The 21,852-nt window shown below is 40.9% G+C and overlaps 1 protein-coding gene across 8 annotated transcripts in view; it reads right to left on the reverse strand.

The window, feature by feature from the left end:
- ANKIB1 (ankyrin repeat and IBR domain containing 1) overlaps positions 1–21,852 on the reverse strand; it is a 280,095-nt gene that overhangs the window by 81,948 nt on the left and 176,295 nt on the right. For all 8 annotated transcript variants that reach the window (XM_033931149.1, XM_033931147.1, XM_033931152.1 and 5 more), the window contains exon 12: positions 14,103–14,237. In XM_033931149.1, coding sequence (XP_033787040.1) covers positions 14,103–14,237 — 135 coding nt within the window. The remainder of the gene's footprint in view (positions 1–14,102; positions 14,238–21,852) is intronic.

A 21,852-nucleotide genomic window follows, 5' to 3' on the forward strand; every position in this document is an offset into this window, starting at 1 on the left:
CAATCCTTCATATGACTCGACCCTTCAGGGGCCAAGGCAGAAAGATGTAAAGGAGCTCTTGAGTTAGCCAGGGCTGAATCAGTGCATCCAAGCCTGAGCTTCCTGGTTCTGTTCTTCGACTGAAAAAGCATTTTGCTTTGAATTCTTGGCTGACGCGATCAGGTCCATTTTTGGTCTGCCCCAGCGGCTCACAATAAGACAAAACGCCCTCTCTGAGAGTGACCACTCTCCCAGGTCCAGGATTTGATGACTGAGAAAGTCTGCTTGCGCATTTTCCATGTCAGCCATATGGGCTGCGGAAAGAGCCAGAAGATGCACTTCCACCCACCAAAATAGCATCCAAACCTCCACTTCTGGTGCCATCCTGTTAATTCACGTATGCCACTGCTGTGACATTGTCGGAAACACCCTTACTGACTTTCCTTCCAGGTGTGATTTAGAGAGCTTGCAGAACCAAACATATAGCCTAGAGCTCCAGATTTATTGAGTCCACAGCCCTTGAATGGAACGATCCCCACAACGAGCCCCCCAGCCTGACATACTGGCATTGGTCATGAGAGTGATCCACTCTTTAATCCTGAAGGATATGCCCTTCTCGAGAGTAGGCCTGAATCCACCATTGAACTGCTCTGAACTGGCTCCGTCCAGGGGAGGGGCATTTCAAGAGGATGATGTGAAAAACACGGTCTTCTGCATGGTTTACTTGCTGAAATAAAAACTACAGGCTAAGTGGGAGGAGCAGTGCAGAGAAAAGTCTGTGGATTTCTGCAAGACCCGATTCATGGGTGGAGATAAATCACCATGAGTAAGGACTCCAGAAGGGATGTTAACAGAATGTTGCTCACTACCCGGCTTGTAAGAGTTCTGGCTGTAAGGAGTCCTCAGCAGGTGAGCCTTGGGGATCCCTGCCAGCTCAGGATTTTGTATTTTGAGTTGGGAAGGGGGTGGGGAACAGGGTGGGAGTGGGAGACAGAACAGAAAGTGAGGTAGGGGCAGGAGCAGATAGAAAATTCCATATCTACCCACTTTGAGTTTAGGAGCCCACCTAAAATGAGCTGAATGTGGAGCAGCTCAGACAGACAAAATGATCAGCCGTGGAAGCCTAAGAGAACACAATAGTCTACAAAAGATAACATGTTTTGAGACATAAGCTCTTAGTACCATTAAAAAGTTCTCTCCTTTAAAGAACAGTTACTTACCGTAAAATATGTCATCCGGGGACAGCAAGCAGATATGGGTGATGTCATCCACAGAGCCCAATGAGGCATGCAACACCTCAGTTCCATAAGTAAGATAAGAAGCCAACCAAGGAAGGAAGGTGAGATGTGAGAACAACTGCCTGCTGTTACTGGATAACACCTGTTACAGTAAGTAACTGTGCATTATCCTAGGATAAACAGGCAGCATATTCTGGGACTCCCTAGCTTACAGTAATGGGTTAGAGGGAGAACTGGTCGTTAAGAGAATAAATTCTGTAAGACTGCTTGGCTAAAGTGACCATCCCGTTTAGAATAGGATTCCAGACAGTATTGAGACATGAACGTGTGAACTGAGGACCAAGTAGCTGCCTTGCAGATTTCATCAATGGAGTGAAATTTAAGAATGCAACTGAAGCTTCCATAGCTTAGACCAGGGGTGTCCAACCTTTTGGCTTCCCTGGGCCGCACTGGCTGAAAAAAATGTTTCTGGGGCCGCACAAATACGCAAATGCTGCAGCAAGACAGAGGAGGGAGCAGGGAAGACGGTAAACACCCGGGGGCAGCAGAGGAAAACACTGCATCGCCCTTGACCGGGGCCACACAAAATACTTCACGGGGCCACATGTGGCCCTTGGGCCGCAGGTTGGACACCCCTGGCTTAGACCTTATGTGCCATTACACGACCCCCGAGCTGCAGCACAACTTGAGCATAGCAAAAAGAAATACAGGCTGCAAGCCATGTGGAAATAGTTCTCTTGGCTACAGGGTGGCCCAACCTAATAGGATCAAGGGAGATGAACAGCTGAGGAGATATTCTGTGTGGCTTAGTCCTTTGCAAGAAATAAGCCAAGGCTCGTTTACAGTCCAAGGTATAAAGCAGCTCCTAATTGGTGAGGCACGACTTTAATACAGAAGAGGCGGTCGGAGCATACGGCGAATGATTTTCTTCACTCGCCGGCGCTCCAGCTGCCCTCTCCTGCCTCCCCAGATGAAAAACCGTATTTGCGGTTTTTCTATATTCACGGGTGTTCCTGGAATTGAACCCCCGCGAATATCGGGGGAGTACTGTACATCGCAACTTGATTGTTTCTGCATACTAGGAGGACTTGATTGGACATACTGCTCTGAAAAGTCGCAGAGCATTTCGAATCGCTCTGAGCTCCAAGAGGTTGATGTGAAGCTTCTGTTCTTGAGCAGACCAGTGACATTGTGTCCGGAGACCATCTAGGTGAGCTTCCCAAGAATACATGGAGGAGTCTGTGGTGAGGACCTTCTGATGTGGAGGTGTTTGAAACAGCAGCCCTTTGGAAAGATTTGACAAATTCACCATTGAAGAGATTGATGTAGCGATGATGTGTCAGTAATTTTCTGTGGAAAGGGATTGATAGCTTGAGACCATTGAGATGCCAGGGACCACTGAGCTGTTCTGAGATGAAGTCTCATGAAGGGGGTAACATGGACTGTAGATGCCATATGACCTAATAGTCTCATCATCTGTCTGGCTGAAATGGACGGAAGATGGCAGACTTGATCGTAAAGTTGAATGAGGTTGTCCTGTCTCTGCTGAGGTAGGAATGCCCTGAGCTGAACGGCATTGAAGAGGGCCCCTATGAACTGAAGGGTTTGAGAGGGTTGAAGTTGAGACTTCGGAAAGTTGACTTTGAACCCTAAGTGCTGAAGGAACAGAATTGTTGACAGTGTTGCTGAGTGCACTCCTTAGGAGAGGCTTCTTTTATGAGCCAGTCATCGAGATAGGGAACAACTTGATGTCCATGATCTCTTAAAGCTGCTGCCACTACTACAAGGCATTTTGTATACACTCTTGGGAGAGAAGGCCAAGCTGAAGGGTAGAACATTGTACTGAAAGTATTGATGAGCAATTCAAAATTACAGAAATTTTCTGTGAGCGGGATGACTTAGTGTATGGGTATAAGCCTCTTTTAGATCTAGAGAGCATAGCCAATCATTTTGATCCAACAGTGGATATAGAGTTCCTAGAGATAACATTCAAAACTTTTCTCTGACTAGGAATTTGTTGAGGTGCCAGAGGTTGAGAATAGGAAGTAGGCCTCCCATCTTCTGGAGTGGAATCCCTGATTTCTCTGTGAGGGGGGTACTAGGCTCTATGGCATTTAATTGAAGCAGGGCCTCTTATTTCCTGAAGAAGGGAGGTCTGCTGAAGGTTGAAAGAGGACTCTCTTGGAGGATGATTTGGAGGTATGAAGACAAAATGAAGAGAGAAACCTTCCTCGATGACTTTGCGAACTCACACAATTGTTATCAGAGTCCAACTCTGGTGATAGATTTGCAGGTGACCTCCGATTGGTTGAAGAAGAGGCTGAGATAGGGGAACAGTGGCTATGCTCTCGAGAAGCGCACCAAAAAAACTGAGCAGGTTTTTGAGGAGCTGCTGTCTGCGCTTTCTGAGACCGCTATGGCTCCTGCTTCTTTTGTGGAAGCATCTAGAAACAAAAGGTTTAGTAGTATATTGCCTCTGATATGACTAAGAAGGCTTGGCAGACTGCCTTGAAGTCAAAGGCTTAGTCTTTGTTCTGACCAAAGAATTCCAACTCGTCTCATGCAGTGTCAATTTTTGTGTGGCTGCCTCAATGGAATCGCCAAAAAGCTCATCTCCCAAGCATGGAATATTGGGTAATCTGTCCTGAAGATTGATGTCCATATCAGAAACTCTTAGCCAAGTGTCTTGATGTTGAACACCCTGAGGAAGAGTTTTGATACTTCGATGTAAAGGATCGATGAGACGAGCGAGAACATCGGTGTGAGGATTGATGTCTGGAAGCTAAACGTCACTGAGAAGGACAATGGTGTCTCACAGGAGATCCTTGAGGAGTTTTGATGCTCCAATGGATAGCTGACAGCGGTACCTTGAGGCCTTGTAAAGTTAAGCTCAAGCTGGGCCGGTACCGAGGGAGTCAATGCTAGCACCGAACAGGCAGTGCAATTTAAATATGTTACAGAGCTCCCTCTGGAAGAACTCATTGAGTTTCTCCCTAAAAGATGGCACTGGTACTGATGGTTCAATAGCCGGTAACATCTGTGCAGCAGGTTGTCTTGGAGTAGGTGACCTCGATGAGGATGCACACCGTATAAGAGAAACAACCTGCAAAGCTGGAGAGCGGTGGCTTCGTTGTTTGGTCTGCATCAAGGGACTTGATGCTGTAGAGACCTGTGATACTTATTTGGAAGTGGATGGCTTCTTAGCTGGCTTCCCTGATGCTGGAATCTCTTGTGATGTCAATGTTGAAGCTGATGCCGGAGTATTTGATGTTGACATCTGTGAAGATCTGGCGATGTCCATGGCAGCGCCGAACAACAGTTCCTGCCAAGTGCGATGGGCTTTAAGAGAGCGCGGCTTTAAAGAGGAACACCCAGAACAAGTCTCAATTTTGTGTTCAGGGCCTAAACACTATAGACACCATTTATGAAGGTTGGCAACAGAAAAAGACCACCGATACCTACCACACTTTTTAAAACCTGTCGACAATTTTGACAGACAGAAAAATTACTTCAGCGAGATTGAACTCAATTGTTGCCAAAATTTACAAGAGAAAAGACCAGAAAATTAAATTCTGCTCCCTTCCTTCATTTTTATAGAATAAAGATAAAAATATAAAACAATACGTGAAAGTGAGAAGGCAAACACAGGCTGAACGAAGGCCAGCCAAACAGTACTTCTTCACTCCATGGAAAACAGAGAACTGAGGTGCTACGAGCCTCATCGGACGGGAAGGCAGTCACACATGCGCGGCACAGGCAGTTGTGAAGTGCCAGTTCACTTTTCATACTGTCCATACTGGGCTCCATGGATGATGTCACCCATATGTGAGAATATGCTACTGGCTTGTCCTAAGATAAGCAATGTACAGTAAGTAGAGTTTCTTGTACAAGAGAAAGAGATACTATGAACGTACATAAATCAATTTTATTTCATTTACATATCATTCTAGGGTTCAATAAAGATACAAAGATGCTAACACGCTAAACAATAAATAGGGTCTAGAAGTGTCATTTTGAATGGTTCAAAGCTGAAGATGAATAGGGTAAAAAAGAAAAAATAAGGTAAATTGTTCACTGCCAAATAAAGGTGTCCAGAATGAAAATGGAGTAACTAATCTCTGTAAGACTATTCTTAAAGATGAGCAATGGAGATAAATCCTGTTTATTTAGGCCTGTAGTTAGTATACCAGAGACAACCCTAGATAATCAAAAAGACAGACTCCAGCAAAATAGTGCGACCACATCTCTAGTCCAAGACAATATACTGTATAAAAATAAAGAGGTAGCAATCTTATGTTTCAAACATTTTTATTGAATTTTTCAATAAAACTCATATAAACAAAAAAAAAAAAAGAGAAAATCTGGTTAAACATAGAAATACAAATTCTACCTTCCCACTTCTCTTGCATCCCCAGCCCCACAACAAAACTTCTCATCCCTTGACAGTAGCTCTCAGAGGGCACTGGTTCTTATGACACTCTGATGCCATAGGTACAACAGAACTAGTTCTTCCCCCCACCCTTAATCATATGAAGAGATCTCTGGAATTACATTCCTTTAATACATACAGAGCCAGTTCTGCATCATAAAAGACTCAAAGTCTTCAGAAAGAGTTCTATACCAATAAAAAGTGTCTATTTTTTTTTTCATTTTGGAAAGCCCTTGGCATCTCTTGCCTCCCAGGTCAGTAGCAAAATGTAATTGATTCTTCCATTTGCAATAAGTTTGGGGCTCTTGAGATGTCCAAGATTGCAAGATAAATTACAAAGGTTGCAACCTTATCAAGGGAATCTCAAACACACAGGAATAGGGCACAAATTTATGCTTTATATAGGCAGACTGCATCAGACAGAAGTGATTTACTGGTATGTCCAATTATCCTACACACAAAATATTCTGGCTAGCAACTATCCAACATACAGATGGGACATTATTTTAATTTTAGGGGCTAATATTTAATCAAAAGGCACTGAGTAAATGTAACAGCTCCATATTATTAACTATTTGGATATTTAACTTGAAACATTCAAGTTTAGTACCTGGTCTAAAATTAGCTGGAAAAATGTGTTCTGTTATCTCTAGGCCTGCTATTTTGCTCACACAGTTTCTTGGGTAATTTTGTCTAACAAACAATAATGGGCCAGAGTTAAACCCCCCCATGAATACTTCCTCCCAAGTGCTGCTGTGTTTTTTTGTTTTTTAGTTGGGCAAGGATTTTTCAGCTACAATTTAATCAGTGATTGGGGGGATGGGTGTCTGTGGATTTTGAACATTGGGATTTGGCCAGCTAATTCCAAAAACTGGTTGAACCAAGCCTTTGAATATCAAACCTCCTATGAACATTTAAAATTTTCTGATTCTAATTAGAATGCTTTAGGAATTATAATTTCTTTCATTGAATCAACAAAATAAATTTTAAATACAGTACTTAGAAATTGATATTCAAAAGTTCTAGGTGTTAGAGAATGACACGGAGACAGGTAACTGCAGTTAACTGTGGGGCAGGAACGGGGACAGAGCCCGCAGGGATAGGGTGGGGACAGGGACAAACTCTGTCCCCATGTCATTCTCTACTTAAACCTGAGACTAGTATCAATATGTAAAAACTTAACATATCTTACAATTAGCAATCAAATTCAATGATTAAAGACATCAGAAGCTGCTTTTGGATTTAAATGAACTTCTGTTAAATGACATCATTAGTGCCTTTGATGTGGCAATAAGTCTTGTCTGCTGATCAGACTCCTGTCTGGTAGCTATAGAAATAATAGCAGTACAGTGGTGCCTCGCATAACGGACGCCTCGCACAGCGAACGCTGCGCATAACGAACTTTTTGTCTTGCTCCCTATAACGAACTTCGTTTCACACAACGAAGTCGCCCGAGGGGCCCGGGCGGAACTACTCTCGCCGCTTCCTAATGTGAGCCGGGAACAGCAGCACCCTCCTGTCTGAATGCAGTGTTCCATCATCTCCCTCCACCTTACCTTAGATGCCGAGTTTTCCGGCTTTCTTTTTCGGCCAGCCACACACTTTCAAAGAGCAGCACATGCGCGCATGCTCTGTTGTTCAATCTTCTCCTCTGACGCAACCGGAAACCGGAAGTTGCAGGAGAGGAGAACATTGATCAACTTCAGCAGCTGCGCGTGCACAGCTTTTTGAAAGCGTGCGGCTGGGTGAAAAAGAAAGCTGGCAAACTCTGCATATAAGGTGAGGTGGAGGGAGGGAAATGTAGGGCTGCAGAACGAATTATTTTGTTTTACATGTATTCTTATGGGAAAACAGGGCTGCAGAACGAATTATTTTGTTTTACATGTATTCTTATGGGAAAACGCGTTTCACACAACGAACGTTTCACATAACAAACTTGCTCCTGGAACGGATTAAGTTCGTTGTGTGAGGCACCACTGTAGTAGTAATAGTACTATCTGCAACATCCTTCATGTGCCCAGCTGCTCAAGTATCTTACTGTTATTACAACAAATTAATCAATCATTGCTGGCATCAAAGAACATTTCTAACATTTAACAGACACTTATTTTCCTGTTCATCCACTACACAGTTTAAGTTCTCTTCTACAGCCATGTCTGAAAGACAATTCAATTACCTTCCAGGTTATATAAAAACATAGGCAACTGAATCTTTAGGAAGGTTGTACTAAAACCAGATTGAAATGGAAGGCCCTATTTGTGATTTATAAACAGTTATAGAAAATAATGTCCTTTTTATACTTTAATAAAAAGATTTAAATATAAAATCATAAGTGTTCGGGACTTGTAGAAATGAGGACAGAGTCTGCAGGGATGGGGACAAACTTTGTCCCCGTGTCATTCTGTACTAGGTGTCTAGTATAAGAAGCTAGGCAACTATATCAATCTCCCTCACCCTTTCTTCAGACTTGTGGCTGGCATAGCTCGTAATATTTGTTCTGCTTAATTCTTGCACCATGCTGCCAAAAGCCCTAGACTATTCTACTGAGACAAAGAACACAGTTCGACTCATTGAGCACTATGTGGTGCCAGAAGAAATCAGAATAGCTACTCACAAAGTGGTATCATCAACAAGCCTCAAAAGAAAACAGATGGAGGCTTAGCTTGATGGGGATGAGGACTGAGGCAGGATGGTGAAGGTTAACAGGTAGGAAGTAAGAAAGACTGGGATGGAGAAGTGTCTGTATTTTGGAATGAGTATTAGGAAGGAGGAACTGAGGGGTGGGGGGAGAGAAAAAGGCTTAGGGAAGCCAGGGGTGCGGGAGCATAGGCTCTATTTAGTTACAAGGGTTACTGTGAATGAACCTGAGCAGCTGGGCTAATAGAAACATAGAAAGATGATGGCAGATAAAAGTCAAATGGCCCATGCAGTCTGCACATCCACAGAATCCACTATTTCCTCCTCTCCATAAGAAATCCCGCGAACCTGTCCTACACTTTCTTGAATTAAGACAAAGTCTTTGTCTCCATCACATCTACTGGGTGACTAATCCACACATCTACTACCCTTTCTGTAAAAAAGTATTTCCTTGGATTCTACCTGATCCCATCACCCATTAACTTCATCCCATGCCTTCTCACCCTGGAATTTCCTCATGCCTATTTATGCCACATAGGTATTTAAAAATCTCTTATACCTCCCCTTTCCCATCTTTCATCCAAAATAGACATATTCAGACTTTTAAGTCTCTCCTCGCATGCCTTATGTCGAAGACCAACAACCATTTTAGTAGCCTCTGGAATAACTCCATCCTCTTTATATCTTTTTGAAGGTGTGGTCTCCAGAATTGTACATAATATTGTCTTCCTTTTTCTGTGATCTTTTGTAGCTTATGAAAGCTTATTCCTTACCTTCACAGCTACTACTTTTGAGACTAAAGTGACCTTCTTTTCCTCTGACAAAATAGTTTGTTGCCCTTTCAGTTTTATCTACTGCTTTCCTACTTCTTCCAGATGTTCCCATCCAGACAATTCTTTAATATAATCCCCCCATCTGAACAGCCAAACAAAATATATATTAAAAAGTAAATAAACAGGTTTATAAATTTAAATAATTTAAAGGCTGCATATACCCATAATTATAGCAATTAATAATCTACATTACCAATCAGTGTCAGATGTATGATTTTTCAAAGTGCAGTGATTGTTCTATAGTAGATCTTTTTCATGTCTATGGGCTCCATTTTAGCACATGCACTGGATTGGCGCACGCTATAGCATGCACTACCCGAAAAACTACCGCCTGCTGAAGAGGAGGCGGTAGCAGCTAGTGCGCGCTATTCCGTGCGTTAAAGCTCTAACGCACCTTTTTAAAAGGAGCCCTATGTCACTAATAGGAGTCTTCCTGACTCACACTGCTTTCCGAGGCTCCATCTTGATGTTTAACTAGTAATTCAGTTTTCGGTTTCTTTTTTCCTGGGAAATGGGGCAGAAAACAGCAACAAATACTTTTCCAATCAGATGACTGGGTTCAAATCAGTTTTCAAAAATCAGAAGCCTGTACAACTTCTGCACAGAAAATTATCAGATCAGAGCCACAGAAGACACAGCAATCCTATTTAGCTTCTTGACGGAGAAATGCAGAGATAAGGCATTAACAGCAGAAAAATCATGTTCCCATTTCTGATCTGATGTGGTCCCAGTGAGTATAATGAAGCACTGGGGAGCAGAGGCAGGAAATTCTGGTCAGTGCTTGCTTGTTTTTGCACAGTAAGAGCTGATGCTTGCCAGGTGGTCATTGCCTCTTCATTTTCCATTATTCTCCTTTAGTAACCATACACCTTTTTGGACTTCTTACACAAGCATCCTTATATAGTAGGCCCAGATGCACTAAAGTCAGTGATTGTCCAATGATCATCGTTAAACCGGTTTTGACAGGCTCACCGTGTGGTTTTCTGTACGATCGCTCATTCTCCGATCTAGCAATGCAAATAAGGTGATTAATATTGAAATGCCATATAAACTAGCAGAACGATTGATGCTCTTAACATGTCTTCGTGATACACAAAAATAAGTGACCTGGCTGCACAACCGGGTTGCTGAAGCAGGAGGGAGTGGGCATCCCTCCTATCTCTCTGGGAGCATCATTGTTGCAGGGGCAGCCGTCATTGTTTGGGAGGTTCGGGGACCTGTGGTTGTCGCGACGGCTATGGTCAAGAGGGGGAGGGGATCAGCATGACTTTAAAAAAAAAAAAAGGGAACAGATATTGTGCTTGAGTAACACTCACAAAATCTCCATTAAAAAAAAAAGGTTTCCTGTCCCGAACAGCTCAATCCAGTGGCAGTGATTCATCTGCAGGATCGGACAGGGATTATGACAAACCTCTGATCAAATCATTTGCATGCAAACTTGTTTGAGCATCAGTCGCTCTTTTGGAATCGGCTTAAAATCGGACCACAGTGGACCCATGCGATCTTACCAACTCTGTTTAGTGCATCTAGGCTACAAGGTCCACATAAGGGAAAGTCCTGCTCCATGGAGTTCACAGACTAATGAAGACACACAGAATGAGTCTAGGGAAGTGTTTGGGGAAATGCAGACTTAAGATTTGAAGTCTAAAATGTAGTGTAATTTAAAGAAAACAATTTACCTAATCAGGTAAATCTGCAGTTGTATCTGTTCCTCCAAATAAAAAGTCACATAAGAGCAGCAAGAAATTGAGGGGGGGGGAGTGGAGGTGAGTGGTATATTACATTTCAGCGAGTGCCTCGCATGTTATAGCAATTAATGTACCCTATGTATCAGAAGATACTTGAAAACATGATTTTGTCAAAATCAAAGTACTACATTAGAAGACAAATCCTTTTCTTTCTGATGTGAAAAATAAAATAAACTGGGAGACTTGTGCATAGGTTTCAAGGGGTTCACAATGCTGTTGGCCAACTAATTTTGAGTTAACCAAGTTTATCTCCTTTTTGCCACTATTGAGGAAACTATCGACTACTAACAAGTGACTGGATTTAATTTTAGATCTTAGCTCTGTTTTTTCAGAACTGCAGGGTAATGAGCCACTGTATGTGCATTTAGAATTGATTTGAATGGACAGGGCATTTTGGAAGGGAAGAAAAAAAAAAAAAAGATGTCTGTACTCCATATAGGCATATACCACCAGCTGAACAAAAGCCTGTAATTTATTTTGTTCTCTGTCTTATTTTGTACACTGCCTTAGTATAGGGTTACCAGACATCCGGGAAAACCATGAAATGTCCTCTTTTTAGAGGACTGTCCGGGTGCCCGGAGGGATTTATAAAACCTGGCAGTTTGTCCAGGTTTTGGAAATCCCTGACCTCGGGGCCATGTCTGGAGGCCAACTGTGCATGCACAGACGTCTACATGACGACTTCATATGCACACACATGCATATGTCAACATCGTGTCAACATCCACATATGAGCAGAAGCCCTTCAGACTTCGGGAAAGGAGAAAGGAGGTTAGGCTGGGAGCGGGGATGGGGCAGAACTGAAAGGCTAGGGGGGTGGGGATGGAACAGGACGGGGCCAGGTGTCCTCTTTTTTTTTTTTTTAAGAGAAAATCTGGAAACCCTACCTTGGGAAAATTTAGGATTATTCAAATACATACATAAAAGCAGGTGGTTAGGTTTAAATTAAAGCTCCTGTGACCACAAAGGCTTATGCCAACAGAAGACGATCTAGTTTTATTGAAATTACTAAAATCTTACCCTTACTATTGACTATTCAACAGGCAAAGGAGATTCAGGGTATTCCTTATGCAGATCGTGAATATAAGGCCTCTGCTTATGCAGATGATATTTAGCTTCATTTGAAGAATCCTGAATCTACCATTCTGAATTTACTAGATTTGATTGACCGATTTGGAAAATTTTCTGGATATATAATAAATTGGACTAAATCGGAGGTTCTTCTTTCCCTTTCCTTTGGAAGGAAGAGGGTATAAAATATCTGGGTATTTGGATTCAAAAAATGCTGGAAGATACAATGAGAGTAAATGAAAAAAATCTTTAATGTTGAAGGTCACAGAATTGTGTGAGCAATGGAACCCCTTACATCTTTCTTGGTGGGGGAGAGACCAAACAGTTAAAATGATGATTTTCCTGTAGTTTGCTACCAAATGGGTATGTTGCCAGTTTTTTTTCAGGGGTCTTTTTATAAGAAATTAAATAGTACCCTAACTAAATTTATTTGGCTGGGTAAAACTACGAGAATTGCTTTAGTATCTTTATAAAAACCAATGGCGGCAGGTGGGGTAAATTTCCCAAATTTTTATAGGTACCATCAGGCCTATATAATGCGTCAGGGTATGTATTGGATCCTTCCTGAGCTCATGGAACATCTTCCGGACTGGTTAATTCTGAAATAGAAACTTCTGTCCTAATTGTGATTGTGTCACATTTTAAGTATCAAGTTACCTAGGATTTATAAAGACAATAGAATTTTATTCTCCACATGGCAAACATTAAAATGTATTAATAACTTAATACCTATTCCAATTCATCAATCCATGTGTCAGTCCTTGTGGTTGAACTCCAAGATTCAAATTGGCAAATCTAAGATCCTCTGGCTGCAGGCGGGCATACGCACACTGGATGATGTGTTATCAGATGGGAAGTTGCTTGACTTTTCACGACTGCAACAAACATTTGGCATTCCAAAGTCTCAAATACATAAGTGGTTGCAGTTGAAGCAGGCCATTCAGAAGGGGTTCCCTGATTAGCGTAACTTAAAAACTCAGTATAGTTTACCAGGTCTGTGCTTCCAGACAGATTTCCTGGGACATCAGGCAGCCAAGTGGTATAAATTAATATTTGAATTTTTGAAAAAAAACAACAACAAAAAAAACCCAAACTAGTCTAAAAGACATTTGGAGCATTGAGCAACAAATTTCTGCTACTCAATGACCAAGATTTGGACTTGGAGGATGAGATGTACGGTGTCAACATCTATGAATCAAATATGGTTTTTTTTTGTTGCATAGAAGTTTTTGGATCCCTGTTAGATTACAAAAATTAGATAGTTCTAAGTCAAATAGATGCTGGTACTGTCATCTGCTCTTCTTTTGTCCCTTGATACTTAAATTTTGCCGATCCATTTGGGATCAAATCAATAAAATATTGGATATTCCATTGACGCTGACATATGATACAGTGCTGTTTGGTATGTTTTTGATGGCCAAGAGTCCTATAACTTCATATAATAGATTAGTTTTCATTATGATGAGAGTTGCCATGCAGCTTATTTTGAAAAATTGGAACAGGTTAAACTATAGTTTTTGTTGGGAATCCTTGTGCCAAACTTATATATTTGAAAGTATGAGTGCAATACAATTGGGACATTATAAGAAATTTAAGGAGGTTTGGCACCCATTGACAAATTTTGTAAAGATTGATTGTTAGTTTTGACCGTTGATTGTACACATCCGGGAAGGGTGGGTGGGGGGAATATGTACTTAATTTATTTTTAAATTGTAATTTGTTTATCTTGGTCATTTGTATTACTCTTGATTGTCTTAAACTGTATGAATGGGTGGGTGTGGGGGGAAGGGATATGTACTTATTATATTAATTGATGGAATTAGGTGCTGTTTATTTTGTAAACTTTGATAAACTGTTGCACTTGATGTTGGTTATTAAAATGAATTAAAAAAAAAAATTACTAAAATCTAAGGATTGCTCCAGTCACCGTGAATACCTTTGTCACATCTAGCACAGTCTCTCCTCTCCAAGCTGCTTAGGATAACTATGATTCCTTGGCTCAAATTGTGAGTGAGACAACTTGAGTGTCTCTGTGGGTGATCTTGGGAGAGGAAGGAACATCTAGAAATAACTAAAGGAAAGAAAAATAAGCCTTAGAAATGAAGAACTCAAAGTAAGCAACACCATGTTACCATCCAGCCAGTAAGAGTAGTAATCCTCCTCTTACCTCCACTGTCATTTCCTTGGACTGTTCCTCAACCTGCTGAATAACCTCATAACGAGTGCACCTGTAGTAACCCCCAGTGGAAGAGCTATGCTTTTTCCATTCTTCTAGGCAAATCCAGCAGAAATCGTATTTGCACTTTAAAAGAAAACACATAAGACATCATTTCTCCAGTACTGAGCTTTAGAAGTCACATATTCCTGGAGTAAAATAACTTTTTGCCACTTATGTTACATATTTAATCAAAAATCATGCTGCTCATGAGCTTTCAAGACTAGAGAAGGTCTGCATCTACAAACATCTATAAATCCTTCTATATGTCTCAGCTTGAAGCCTTGCCCACAGAACTTAAGGAATGAATGGCTGAGCTCTAAAATCTGTAATAATTAGATTGTTCCCCAACGGGTCTTTTTCCAAAGGTGTAAGGCCAAGTAATCCACGCTTAATGCCGAGCTGCCCATTCTATTCCTACAGGTGGCTCTGTAGTACAACTTCGTAAAAGCTCACCTAAGTGAATATATGAATCACCCCTTCAAAATTTCACAAGTCTATAAGACAGCTGCTTGCTTTAAGGAGGCTAATAGTCAAAGGATTTATGCTCCTGAGATTTATACTCATAAAGTGGTCTCTCTGGAAAATTTACCAGGGCTGAGTGCATAACTTCATACTAAATATTTCACTAAACTCCAAAATTTAGGTGCATAAGAAGTAGGTGGCAAGGGTGCGGATTTAGGGCAGGGAAAGAAGTTCAGAGCTTAACACTGATTTTCAAAACTAGGCTTATAAATCTAGTCAAATGAAGGGTGGGTCTAAATTTATAATAATAATGTAAGCTCCAAAAAAAGACACATTTCCAGCTGAAAATATATATTCCTAATTTGGGCTGAAAATAGAGCACAAATTTAGAATCATAACTTAGGGCTCCTTTTACTAAGGTACGCTAGCAGTTTTAGTGCGCGCGCTAGATGCTAACGCCTCCATAGAGCTTGCGTTAGTATTTTTCATTCAGCGCGGGGTTTGCGCGTGCTAAAAACACTAACGCACCTTAGTAAAAGGAGCCCTTAGATGGATAGGTCATTTTGGAAGTCAAGTAAAAAAGGTGTCATACAGCCAATCCAGAAAGCATTAAAGAAAGATGGAAAGAATATATGGAAAATCTATACAAAAAAGGCAATGAGGATAAAATTGGGGAATTGGAAACCGATATAGAAAAAGAATCAGATATTTCAAAAGAGGAAGTAATAGCAACAATTAAAGCTTTATTGAAAATCAAGTCACCTGGTATCGACGGTATTCCAATTGAATTAATCAAAGGCTCAGAAGGTGCTATCATGGCCTCACTCAACTGTGTCAACAGATTTGGAAGGAGAAAACATGGCCACTGTTCATACCTATACTGAAGAAAGGTGACGCCAAGGACTGTAACAACTACAGAACGATTGTATTAATTCCATATGCCAGCAAAATATTGCTGAAAATAATACAATGAAGGTACGTTGAGCAAGAACTATCTATGTTTAAATATATTTATTGATTTTCAAATCATATAATCAAGAATACCTTGTACAGAAAGCAAATTAGCAATTCTAAATAAAGCAAGAAACATTCCAATAACATTAAATCATATATTAACTAAAATGCTCAAGTCCTCTAAATTGGATCCAAGATTTCTTATAAAATAAAGCCAAAATTAAAGAATTGAACTTAATGTACACTCTTTCATAAAGTTAGCTGGAAGGCTGATTGCTGGGATTAACCTATAGTCATAGAGCTTATGATTTTTCTACCTCCAATCGGGAGAGCGCTAAAAAAGAAGTCAACTGATTAGGCTCAAAGAAAACATATTTAACTGATCGGTGATGGACTATACATTTACAAGGGTGTCGCAAATAAAAAGTAGCACCCAAAGATATAACACCTGGCTTCAACAAAAGAAATTCACGACGACGCCTTTGCGTCTCTCGTGATAAATCAGGAAATACCTGGACTTTACAACCCATAAATTCTTTCTGTCTATTTTTAAAGAACAGTTTTAACAACCATACTTTATCAATAGAGAGAGCTACTGTTATAATCAAAGTACTCGGTTCTACAACCTCTTTATCTGATTTTTCCAATAACTCTGATACATCCAATAGTCCTTGATCCGACGGCTTTTTTGGTAATTTAGTCTTATTAGGTAAATAATATACTCGTGATAAAGGAGGTAATGAATCTTCTGAGGCCCCCAAAACTTCAAGAAAATATCTTTTAAACATTTCTCTAGGAGGTGTCAGTGGAAGCTTAGGAAAATTAATGATTCTTAAGTTATTGTATCTAGAGTTATTTTCTAAGTTCTCCATTTTTCTTCTAAGATTGATATTGTCTTTCATTAAAGATTCCTGTAATTGTTTGGATGATTTAATGTCCTGTTCAAGCTTTTGAACCGAGAAATTAGAGGCAGTCATATCCTTTTTCAAATCTTTAAGAAGAACTATCTAAAGTTCAAGCTGGTTTCAGAAAAGGTCAAAGAACAAGAGACATCATTGCCAATGTTAGATAGATATTGAAGAATAGCAAAGAATACAAAAGCCACTATACTTTTGCTTCATCAACTAAGCAAATCTTTTGACTATGTGGATCACAACAAACAATGGAGAACTCTGGCACAAATGGGAATACCCAAACACATAATTCAGCTGATAAAGAGCCTCTATGAAAACCAAGAAGCTGCTGTGAGAACAGAATATGGCAACATTGATTGATTTCCAATAAAACATGTGTCAGGCAAGGATGCATCTTGTCTCCTTACCTGTTCAACCTTTATGGTGAAAGCCATCTTCAAAAAATCAAATTTGGAAGAAGAGAGTGTTGGTTTGAAAGTTGGTGGCCAAAATATAAACAACCTGTGAGTTGATTTTTTTCCCCTTGTTCTGGCGGGTTACCTGCGGCTAGTCACGGGTAACAGTCACTTTGTCATTCTCTACCTAGTACAGCAGAATCGTCCTGACTAGCCAGTTGAACATAGAAACATAGAACATAACGGCAGAAAAGGGCCACGGCACATCTAGTCTGCCCACACTAATGGCCCACCCCCTAACTACCTCCATGAAGAGATCCCACATGCCAATCCCATCTTTTCTTAAAATCTGGCACGCTGCTGGCCTCAATTACCTGTTGTGGAAGATTATTCCAGCGATCAACCACCCTTTCGGTGAAGAAATATTTTCTGGTGTCGCCATGAAATTTCCCACCCCTGGTTTTCAACGGATGCCCTCTTGTTGCCGTGGGTCCTTTAAGGAAAAAGAGATCCTCTTCCACCTCGATACGGCCTGTGACATATTTGAACGTCTCGATCATGTCTCCCCTCTCTCTGTATTCCTCGAGTGAGTACAGCTGCAACTTACCCAGTTGTTCCTCATACCCAGTCGTTCCTCTATGTTTCTATGTAACATATTTACTCATGCATTCAAGAACTGAGGATTTGTCTGCCACTACCCCAGCCCATCACCAGAACTTGCTCCTTCAGCCTGAGTGCACTAGTATTCCATATCTTCTAGCCTGCTGTTGTATGCTTACCTTGATCTGTGCAAACCAAGAGAGCCATTCCAGCCACCTATTCTTGTGGTATGCTGCCACTTCTCCTGCCATTTCAAGTCATAAAGGTTGGAGACCAATACCTGGATATCATCCCATGAAGTTATAACTGTCATTTGCGAAGGCACTTTAGAGAGCATGTGTGCTACTGCATACATGTACAATGCACAAGTAGAAAGATGCCACCACATCTAAGACTACTGGGGGCAATTTTATAGTTATTTTTGCATATACAAGGTGTGATCAAAAATTACAGTGAATGCTGCTGCCGAACGCCATCTAACAGAAAGGCAAGGATCTTCAATATAGGAAGCAGCACGTCGAACCTTAGTAGTAGTGTGTGACAAGTTTCAACTTGTTTGGTGCCGTTAGTCGATTATGAGCTACAGTTGAGAGAAGGTATATTTTAAAGTGTGCTGCAAATCATGGATTACGAACAACGCATTAACATGAAATTTTGTTTCAAACTGTAAAAAATTGCTAAATAAACACGCAAAATGTTAAAATTAGTTTACGGTGATGCTGCAGTGACCATAAAGACAGTTTACAAGTGGGTTTGAGCAATTTTGTAATGGCTGCGAATCAGGAGAGATCGGGATGTCCTTCAACATCAAGAACACAAGAGAATGTTGAAAGAGTAAGCACAATGATTTGATCAAACAGGCGATTGACTATTAGGGAAATTTCTAAGGATCTGAACATCTCTTATGGTTCCATTCAAAACATTTTAACAATAGATTTGACCATGAGGCAAGTGAATGCAATATTTGTTCCACACATTTTGAGTGTCGAACAAAAGCAACAGTGTCAATTTCATTGGAGTTGAGCAATCATGCCACTTCAGATTACAGCTTTTTAAGAAATGTCATCATGGGAGATGAAACTTGAGTTATGATCCTGAGACCAAACTTCAGAGTTCTTAAAAGAAATCACCCAGTTTTCCTTGTGTGAAAAAAGCACATCAATCAAGATCTAATATCAAGTTGATGACGATTGTGCTTTTTTTGACCTTGATGGAATTGTGCACGCTGAGTTTGTGCCCAGTAACACTATGGTGAACTCTGAATATTATAAGGGCTCATTAGAGTGTTTTAAGAAATAATATGCGTAGAAAACAACCTGAGAAATGTGTAAATGGTCTCATCCTCTATGATGACAACGCTCTGTGTCACACATTGCTTCTGGTAAGGCAATTTCTGTCAAATAAAAACATTACAGTGTGTCCTCATCCACCTTATTCATCAGCTCTGTCACCATGTGACTTCTGGCTCTTCCCCAAAGTCAAAATGACTATGAAAGGTAAATGTTTTGAATCGATTCAGGATACTGAAGAGCCACAACAGTACAACTAAAGACACAAAATAGGACTTCCAGAACTGCTTCAGAAAATGGCAAGAACGATGGGACAAGTGTGTTCAAACTGAGGGAGAGTATTTTGAGGGGGATTAATGGCAACGTGTCTTTTACTGTAATATATTTTTTATTTAAATATTCACTATATTTATCACACCTTGTATAATGCCTCTTATAAAAATTACCCTATGTAAAAAATACAACTGCACGTATGTGTAGGCATGTTCTGAGGTGGAATGTATTGTATGCTTGTCCATTTAGAACTGCTCTCAAACTGGTGTGCATTTATACAGGTTTGTTTTACCTCCAGTTTCTACAAGATTTGTGCTAGCATTTTATAAAGGATACATAAGGATCTTTATAAAATAGGCTACAAATAGGTGTAGGTGCTTTTTTATTCACTCAATCCAGGTAATCAGTTATAAAATCATTCTCATTAAGAGAATAAGAATTGCCATATGTGGGCAGACTGAAGGTCCATCAAACCCAGTATCCTGATTCCTAGTGACTAATCCAGGTGTTCCAATGAACTTTGTGACTGGTTCAATCGACAAAAGGCAGCGATGTCATTTGCAATCCCAATGATATGGAGGGAACCGCAAGACCATATTAAAGATTGCTACTTTTGCCTTGTGAACACAAGTGGATTCTCAGCTAAAACTAAGCACAAAATTATATATCCTACTCTGGATTCTGCTATTAGGCCTGTTCCTCATGAAGACTCACTGCCTGTCCCTGTACCTCCACAAGATGGACTTGCTTCTGTGGAACATGATGAGGAATGTGATGATGATGATGCAGCAGCTGGTCACAATTCAGAATTATCTTATCCTGATTATGTGAATGATGAAGATTCAGAACCAGAGACCTTTACACAAGCTGAGCTCAATGATCTTATTTGTGATCTAAATCTTTCAAAAGAAAAAGCAGAACTTCTTGCTTCAAGGTTTAAGCACTTACTTGCAAAAAATGCTAATATAACTCATTACAGAAAAAGAAATCATAACTTAACATTCTTCACTGTAAACGGCTCATTGTGCTTTTGTCATGACATCAACGGGCTCTTCAACAGTTTGTCACAAGTACATTGTCCAGAAGAATGGCGTCTCTTCATTGATTCTTCACAGAGAAGTTTGAAGGCAGTGTTACTTGCACAACGGAAATTCCAAACCAAGCATATCAATTGCCCATTCTGCTCATCTAAAGGAGTCTTATAAGAATATGAAGAATTTACTAGAAGCAATCAGTTATAAAACATACCAGCGGAACATCTGTGGTGATCTGAAGATCATTGGCATGCTAATGGGAATGCAAGAAGGATTCACTAAATACTGCTGTTTCCTGTGCTTGTGGGATAGCAGATCTACAGCTAAACATTATATCAAGTGTGCCTCCCTGAGGCACCAGAGCCAATCAGGGACTTCCTTAGGCTCCTCCCTAACGAAGTCCCTGATTGGCTCAGATGCCTCAGGCCCATCCCAAGGGAGGAGCCAATCAGGGCCTTAGGCCCCCTCCCCGTGCATCACATGTTGCACCGGAGAGGGGCCTAAGGCCCACATTGTGCAGAGAGCGGTCTGCTCCTGACTTAAAGGTACATGGGAGGTCCAGGGTCCCGGTCTGACGGCAGGAGGGGGGCCAATGGAGGAGGGAGTGGGCATCTCTCCTGCCTTATTTGCATGGGGGTGGAGCAGCGGGGGAGAGTCTGGTGGCAAGAGGGAGTGGGCATCCCTCCTGCCATTTTTTTTTTGGTTTGGGGAGGGAGGGGGCACTTTGTTGGAGGGAGGGCTTTTTTTCTATTTTTTTATGGGCAGATATTTTGCATGTGTAATACACACAAAATATCTATGCCATTAAAAACCAAAATGAAAAAAAACCCAACCAAAAGCCCTGCAGAAGCCCTGGCAGCAGTGACAGTTGGTGAGTTTGCGTGCAAATCATTTGCATGCAAACTTGATTGTTTGCAAATCGGCCAGAGAATCAGCAAACAGCGATTGAGTTTCTATATTTAGTGAATCTGGGCCTAAGTCTTGAGTTTGGATGTTTTGAAAAGACATCCAGAAATCCAGTGGAGAAAATGTTAATTTTCAAAACTGCAAAACATCTATCTTCTTGTTTTGAAAATTACCTATCTAGACATTTTGGCCCTTATTTTCAAATACAAAAACATCTAACAAGCTATTTGGACGTCCATGCACAAAGCATTCTTAGTAAAATGGCCACAGACAGCTGAGCACAGCAAGCAAAGCAAAGGGGCATTCTAAGTACTGCAGTGAATGTCACAAAAAGTCCCAGGTATCTATGTCCCTATAACCTGCTTATATTGCATGGTGAGCACTCCAAAACCCACCCCCAAATTTACTGTTCCCACCTGTACACCACAACAATAGCCTTTATGCCTGCAGGTGTCATCTTTATGTAGGTACAGTAGGTTTTGTTGGGCTCACCATAAAATATAAGCAAATTATTGTGACATGTGCTGGGACTTTTTATGTGACGTTCACTGCAGTACCCCTTAAGAGTGCCCCTCTGCTCTGCTTAGCTGTCTGTGTGGCTATCTGAAGCTGGAATACAGGCTGGAATATACTGGGGGGTTTCACATCAGGTGGTGGGAGGGGATCGGTAACCACTGGGTGAGTAAGAGGGGTCATGCCTTAATCCCTCCAGTGGTCATCTGGTTAGTTTGAGCACCTTTTTGACCTTTATTTGTTTTTAAAGCAGGTCTAGTTTCAAACATCTAAATGATGCCTTGGACATTTTGTTAAAAGTTTGGTTATCCCTGCAGAACGTCCAAGTCCTAAGCCCGCCCAAAACACATCTCTAACAC

Source organism: Geotrypetes seraphini, chromosome 2, assembly GCF_902459505.1.
Source record: "Geotrypetes seraphini chromosome 2, aGeoSer1.1, whole genome shotgun sequence".
Taxonomy (NCBI): domain Eukaryota; kingdom Metazoa; phylum Chordata; class Amphibia; order Gymnophiona; family Dermophiidae; genus Geotrypetes; species Geotrypetes seraphini.